The sequence below is a fragment of the Camellia sinensis genome, chromosome 10 (genome assembly GCF_055761805.1).
Source record: "Camellia sinensis isolate YWXY chromosome 10, ASM5576180v1, whole genome shotgun sequence".
Taxonomy (NCBI): Eukaryota; Viridiplantae; Streptophyta; class Magnoliopsida; order Ericales; family Theaceae; genus Camellia; species Camellia sinensis.
The window spans coordinates 98,312,619-98,320,114 of record NC_138970.1 but is presented as its reverse complement, the minus strand read 5'-3'; the positions used below and the strand labels follow the sequence as shown (position 1 = coordinate 98,320,114).

Here is a 7,496-nt window from a genome sequence, read left to right as displayed (position 1 = left end):
AATTTATCCTACTGAAAAATCTGATTCTAACCATCCAGACCTCACTCTGCCTTCTATTGATGGGAAAAAACCCCCCAACACAAGTCTTGATGACCAATGCTCTGTGTACTGATTTCTAAAGTGTTCAAACACCTTATACTTCACTTGACACGGATCTTCAACCACCACCTCCCCATCTATTATAGAGTTTATTTCATTTCTAACTATTCTGCATTTTGCAACTACATGGAAGTATCTTGTATTTTTATCCCCTTTCATTGCCCAATTAAGTCTTGACTTTTGTAGCCATAACCGTTCAACCATCCTACTCAACCTCCACATCTCAGCTCTAACTTCATTTCTCCTAACTTTTTCAGCACCATCGAGGTCTCTATCCTGAACCAGAATATCAAAATAGTGAAGTTCACCCTCTGCTGCCTTTAATTTGTTTTGTACATTACCAAAAACCTCCACATTCAAACTTCTAAGGCCACTTTTCAATATCTTCAATTTTTGAAATAGTATAAACCCAACCCAGCCTACTACACTGGACTCTTTCCAGTTCGACTCCCAGAACCTCTGAAAATCTTTGTGTAAGAACCAAGCATTTAATACCCTAAAGGGTTTTGGGCCCCAGTCCCTCTTATCCTCCATCAAAAAAAGAGGACAGTGATCAGAGACCAGTCGAGGAAGACCCCACAGCTTAAAATTAAGCAGCTCAAGCCACTTTGGGTCTACAAGAATTCTATCTATTTTGCTCCACTTCTCACCAGTACATGAATTACACCAAGTGAACCTTCTCCCAAGTAATGGTAAATCAGATACCTCACACTTATCAATAAACTCATTAAATTCTTTCATATCTCTATCTCTCCCCGAACACCCTTTCTTTCCCCAATCTGCCTAATCTCATTAAAATCCCCTCCTAAACACCATGGATTAAGAAATTCCTCCTTCAGCTTCAACAAACAATTCCACAGATTCCCTCTAGAGCCCACATCATTAGGTGCATAAATGTTTAGAATAGCACAATCAAATTGGTTAAAGAGAGTACTCGATAATAATATAAACCTTCTATTGCTGCATCAATCCTTAACTTGGAATATGTCTGGATCCCAAATACACAATAAACCCCTTGCAGAGCCTATAACATCCACCACCATATACTCCATTTTGCCCCTTACCCACACTGATCTGACTTCCTCCTCTATTAATTCTGATTTCTTTGTCTCTTGAAACAAAGCAATATCTACTTTTCTCTCCTTCACAAGCTTCTTAATCTTGCTTCTCTTCTCCTTCCTCCCCATCCCCCTATTATTCCATGATAAGATCTTCATAAGAAAACCACTGTTTCTCCTATTTTCCCCCCAGCTGGTATACCCTACTCCCCAACTCTCACCGCCCCTTCAATACGTTCCATTTCCTTCAATTCAAGGTCTACTATTTTCTCCAACACTTCAGCCCTCTTCCCATTCAGCTTCACCCCGAGGAGTTTCCCCATTTTCAGAGCTGCTTCAGCCTCATTAAGGACGACCCTCCCTTTATCCACTTCACCCTCAATCGATGCAGATAAAGACATTGCCGCCACTGCTGCTCGCCAGGCTGCAGCCTTGGGTCGTGCCGAACTTGTTGCCGCACCTCTGCTACCATATTTTCTCATTAACTCAGCCGACCTTCTTCGTGGCAAATTCGGATTATATTTCTTTATGCTTTTAATCCTTTCTTTCCCTTTTCTATTCATTCTTTGACTACAACTGGGCTCCTTCTCATGGGCTTCTGATAAACTTGAAACTCTCCCAAAGCCCTACTTCTTTTGGCTTACCACTAACAGATTTTCCTTGCTGCTCCAGTCCAATCTGTGGTTTACAAAGCCCAACCCCCTTATTTGGTGTGTTAGTCTGGCCCAAAATTACTTCAATATTCACCCCAAGCCTTTCTAAACTTGTTATGTCTAAACTTCTAACATGACCTTGCATACAGACCAGGTTATCCATACACTGACTAACTACCGTCTCCTCAATTGAGCCGTTCCTCTGGTTTTGCACTTCCATCATTATGTTGCAGACCTCAGCACTCATTACGTTCTCCCCATCACTTCGACCAGCTTTAGTTTCCTCTGCACTCCTCCGACATGCCATGTCATCCACCTCCTCACTCTAATTTCCACCAATTGGCCTACCTTCCTGAGCCACATCATATCCATCCTCCATATCAGCATCTTCATCTTCATCCTTCCTGAATTTCTGACCCACACTATGATCGTCCACCACATTTGAACTGCTGATCTCAACCACATCTTGAATCTTATGACATTTGCAAGAACATTTTCCTATTTTCACCGTGATCACCTACTCTTCACAAACTCTCATTGGAAACACCCTCCCACTACATTCTAGATTTACAACTGAGTTTATAGGTTCCATGCTTTTGGTGGAAACCTTAACCTTTGCACACACAAATGACAGTGGTTGGCTTATATCACCTTCAAAACATAAGACTTGCCCCCACACCCCACCAATCCTTCTTATGTTGGAACTATTCCACAGGTGCAATGGGATGCCATAGCAACTGAGCCATACACTTCTTTCATGTTCCAAAACCTACCCTTGTTTTCCTTCAGCAATATCTACACACCAATCTAAAAGCTGGTAATTTCATTGCCTTCTCCTCCTTTGATCTGAATGTTATAACAATATCTCTTCCCCCACTATCTCTTACCATTACATCCTCCATTCCTATTGCTACTAGCTCTTTTTTCAGACTAACATTAGCATATTGTACCTTCAATCTGATTATTATGCTCTTAAACAACCATCCATTCCCTACCTCTTCTGCCTTCACCAAAATACACCCTACTCCTTCATCTATTTTCCTGCCACTGCGTCAACATATGATCTTCTATCTCTAAGACCACTTTACCCGGTTATAACATCTCCACCTTTAGCAGCATAGATTACTGGTCTCCGCACTTGGGTACTTAATGGCATTCTTTCAGCTTCACCCCTAGCATTGTCCTTCCCAAACTTTGTAGGTTTTACCTGTAATGATCGATTGTCCACCCATAAACCATTGGCGTTCTGGACAACTATATTAGTTGCCACAGAGCAATCAAACCTCACAAAACCAAACCTTGTGTTAGTCACCCTGCGTCTTTTTTGCGGTATAAAAGCATCTTTTACCACTCCAAACTTTGTGAATAGATTGAACAGGCCCTTTTGGGTTCTATGATACTGGTAAGTTATCCACAAACACAGTAAATACACCTGCACTCCCTTCCGTCCTCCAAGGTCCTGGTCTGCCCCTATCCCTTACTACTGGAATCCACCCTCCTTGCTGAGCTCCTCTCATGGCTTCTTAAGATTTAATTTTTTATAAGTTTCTATTGATAAGAGTGGTTCTCACTGTCAAACCTATTCATATCTCTTCTTATAATTTTGGTTCTTTAATATAAAAAAAATTTAGACATCGAGGCTTCACGCCTTGACAAACTGTAAATGGGGGTACCCATTACTCTTGAGGCTAATCAAGGTAGGCCTACAAAGAACATAGTTCTGACACCATTTTATATATGTTTTAGGTCTGCATTCTTTTATAACTCCAATCCAATCATATTGCAGATGTCGATGGTCATACTAGGGAAGAACAAGATCCTCCCTTTGTTCAAGACATCAAAGGCAAGTTAACGACAAAAGCTCCTAAAATATATTGCTCGTTTGGTGCCACGTTACGAGAGATGCACCTGCGATGAATGTGAGGTCTTTTCTGGGATATTTGGTAACACATTTTGGCACGACAACATAAGCCCCTCCATGCACTATTGGTTAAACAAACAGAGCTTACCAAGGCTTCCAATGGCTGGATTTCCTCACCTCAAAAAGATTTGCAATGCTGGTTTCATTGTGGACAGCAGTGGTAAAAACTCATACTTGATACATCCCGAAAGAATGGCGCTCCCTACGCTTTATATATCCGGTGGGAGGACTCTCCTTGTGACTCCCCAAACTACTCTTTTTGCAACTAACTACATGAAGCTTCACCAGTCCGGTTTTAGACATGAAAGGGTGGTTGTGGATGGCTTTGGTCATTCGGATTTATTGATTGGGGAAGAGTCCTATAAAAAGGTTTTTCCTCACATTCTATCCCATATTAGATTAGCTGAAGAAGAAAAAAATTGTTTGCTGGGCAGTGAGAAAAGAAAGTACAATAAAGAGGCCTTAACATGGGGTGGTGATCCATTACAAGAAGGAAACTGAGGACTTTGGAGCTATATTTCTCCTTTAGTTGCCACCTGGTTGCTCTTCGTGTTGTTATTGTTAGCCATGGTAGTTTACTTTTTTCATTAAAATCTTGCTTGGTTGCTAAGAAAACACTAGAAGGAAAAGGAATCAATCTTTTGATTCTTATGTTTCTTATTATCCATTGACAAATGGAAAAAAGAAAAGGAGAAAAAAAAAGAACAAAAATAAAGGCATCCATTAATAATTACTCCTTTGTAACTGTTTTCATTTAACTGAACTGAAATGATCAAGTAAGTATTTCCAAGTATTGTTTGAGTGATGGGAGAAAGAAGGGTTCTTCAAGCCATTATAATAATTGTAGAGGAGTTTTGAGACAGTTCAATTTCTTCCATGAATGTCTTCCTATTTATTCGTTTATCTGTATATTTCATTGTACGCCGTCAGGCTAAATTATGGTGTGATCAAGGAAGAATACTTCTATATATTTGGTAGGAAAATGAGTCAGACTCCAAATTTTGGATATTCCCATGACCTCTAAAATGATGTAGACTATTAATGTGTGTTATTTATTTATTTTTTTCCTATCTCTCACACATGAATGATTCATATCATTTTAAGGGTCACGGGATCTCCAAATTTAGAGGTCTCAATCATTGTTGTATTTTATATTATGTTTTCGAACCTTTTTAGAGACCGTTTAAAAATTACAAACTAAAAACTTACTTACAATGAAGTGTACACATTCATATAAATCCGTGGCCCATATCAGACTGTAAGTAATTGATAATTTAATTTGTAATTTGATATGAATATCTAATATTTTTGTATTTTTTAACCCACAGATTTTCAAAAAATCTGTAAAGGAGTTCTTATAATGGGTCATGCTTAAGTGTGCAACCCCCTTAAGGTTGCACACCATATGCAACCCAATTGTTAGCCGTTAGATTACAATAATTGATCAAGACCATTGAATTGTTTAATCGTGAAAAAGTTGAAACCGGGGCAACCGGTTAATGCTTGTATTTGCATGATTGCATCCCACTCACTCTCTGTATTTCGTCTCTATCTCTCTCTGTGTAAGGTTGAGTCAGTGTAACCGTTGATTTCCATTAACAGGGAGAAGCCCCTGTTGGGTTCGTTCCATTGACGAAGCTCTGTAGGGAACAGTATAACGGGCGATTTCCAACAACAACGTAACTAGAAGGCTGTGTTGGTTCCATTGCTGAAGTGAAGCCCTTCTCTCGAACTAGATATGAGGTATGGAGCTGTGTCCCTCTCTCTGTCTCTCTCTCTGTCTCTCTGGCCCGTTCACTTCAGCTATTTTCCCTCAACTAAACCCCCATCCTAACTTCAACCGCTCTACGCTTCGCTCCAACGGAAACCCCTCCATTGGCAGCTAACCTTTCTCTTTCTGTTTCTCAAGCGAGTGTTTGTGTTTGCACAAACAGGTAAACCGTGTGAAAATGTCATGTTTGTGTTTGTGTTAACAATTTTCGGTCATCAAGTAATTGTTGGTAGTAATGTCATGTGCAGTATGGCCCCAGCGGAAGGTAAAAGGGAAGGTGATGATTATGACATTCCAAATGAAGCAGATGACATCCATTTGATGAATGAAAGTTGGGCAGAACCTGATCATGGTTGCGAAGTTGGTCCGAGCAATGAAGAAGCAACCAACATGAACGTTGAAGATGGCGGAGCCGACGTGAAAAAAGAAATGGTTGACGATGCTCATCGCAATGACATGGTTGGTGATGTTGAACGTGCTATTCTGGAATGGAGAAGATTTCTACAATGCGTATGCTAAAGCCAAGGGATTTAGTATACGAAAATCCAGATTTAACACAAATAAAGAGGGAAAGGTCGTTAGTAGGCTGTGGTTGTGTTCAAGGGAAGGTCAGAGATTACCAAAATACTTGGACCGTGTTGCTGAGAAGAGTAGAGCTCCCAAGGCACTAACAAGAGTAGGTTGCAAAGCCCAATTTCGCATACAGTACGATGCGGATGCTGGTGAAGGGGGAAAGTATGTTGTGACTCACTTCGTCGCAGACCACAGCCATGAATTGGCGGAACAACACTGTGTGATGTATCTGAGGTCACATCGCAGTTTAAACAGCGGTGACAAAGCTCAAGCAATGGCTATGCGCAATGTCGGTGTGAAGACTAGCCAAATCATGGACTATATGGTAAATCAGTCGGGGTCTTATGAGAATGTTGGTTTCATCCGCACGGATCTGCACAACCATATTCAAGCCGAACGTAGAGCAGAAGTTGAGGATGGTAATGCGCAGGGTGCGTTGGTTTACCTATGCGCAAAACTTGATGTTGATGCACGTTTTTTTTACAAGTATGATGTGTGTAACGATAACAAGTTGCAAAATCTGTTCTGGGCAGATTCGAAATCGCGGGCCGACTACGCAAAGTTTGGTGATGTGTTGATATTTGACTCAACTTACAGAACCAATGCATACAAGAAACCGTTTGTCATGTTGGCTGGTGTGACTAGCCACTTTAGGACCACGATATTTGCATGTGTTTTGCTAGCTAATGAGACAATTGAGACATACACGTGGGTTTTGGAAACATTTATGGAGGCGATGGGCAATAAAGCACCTATGTCCGTACTGACAGATGGGGATAAGTCGATGCGAGAGGCAATCAGAAGAGTATTTCCAGATGCAAGACATCGATTATGTAATTGGCATCTTGGGAAAAATGCTGTTTCAAATGTTCACATAAGTGGCTTTGCACATGCTTTCAAGCAGTGCATGGACATGGAAACGGATGAGACAAAGTTTGAGCATGGCTGGACGACAATGGTCGAAGAATGTGGACTTCAAACCAACAGTTGGGTGTTGGAGACATATGAGAAGCGTCATATGTGGGCTGAGGCATATATGCGTGGACATTTCTTTGCTGGGATGAAGAGCACTCAGCACTCGGAGTGTATGAATGCTTATTTCAATCCCTTCCTCCAACACAAATTGAAGCTATATGAATTTGTTAGGCACTATGATCGGGCTCTTGCAAGGATAAGGTATAACGAGGCTGGAGATGATGCTGAAACAAATAACACTTTTCCGGTATTGATTACTCCATTGCGAGATATAGAGAGACATGGAGCTGAGCTATTCACCCGAAATATATTTAGAATGTTCCGTGATGAAATCTTAGAAGAGGGGAAGTTGAATGTGAAGGATGTGTTCCCTTTGCCGGATGGTCAGAAATGCTACTATATTCATAAGTACAGAGTGAAGGACAGATCATGGATAGTAACACACA

The 7,496-nt window shown here is 40.9% G+C and overlaps 2 protein-coding genes across 2 annotated transcripts; both read right to left on the bottom strand.

Annotated features, from left to right (window-relative positions):
• Positions 1-3: 3 nt before the first annotated feature.
• On the bottom strand, positions 4-840 carry LOC145800580 (uncharacterized). The gene has a single exon (XM_082890283.1). The coding sequence runs from the start codon at positions 838-840 to the stop codon at positions 4-6; it is 837 nt and encodes a 278-aa protein (XP_082746409.1).
• A 2,054-nt stretch (positions 841-2,894) lies between these two features.
• On the bottom strand, positions 2,895-3,327 carry LOC145800578 (serine/arginine-rich splicing factor SC35-like). Its single transcript, XM_082890282.1, has 2 exons — positions 3,295-3,327; positions 2,895-3,209 (listed from the first exon to the last, which is right to left on the bottom strand). Exons 1-2 carry the CDS (start codon positions 3,325-3,327, stop codon positions 2,895-2,897), a joined length of 348 nt encoding a protein of 115 aa, XP_082746408.1.
• Positions 3,328-7,496: the final 4,169 nt, after the last annotated feature.

Bases quoted from the DNA above. Each gene is read 5' to 3' on its own strand.
- LOC145800580 (XM_082890283.1), bottom strand. From the start codon at position 840: ATGAAAGAATTTAATGAGTTTATTGATAAGTGTGAGGTATCTGATTTA.
- LOC145800578 (XM_082890282.1), bottom strand. From the start codon at position 3,327: ATGAGAGGAGCTCAGCAAGGAGGGTGGATTCCA. The intron at 3,210-3,294 runs GTAGTAAGGGAT...ATAACTTACCAG, and splicing joins AGCAAGGAGGGTGGATTCCA to TATCATAGAACCCAAAAGGG.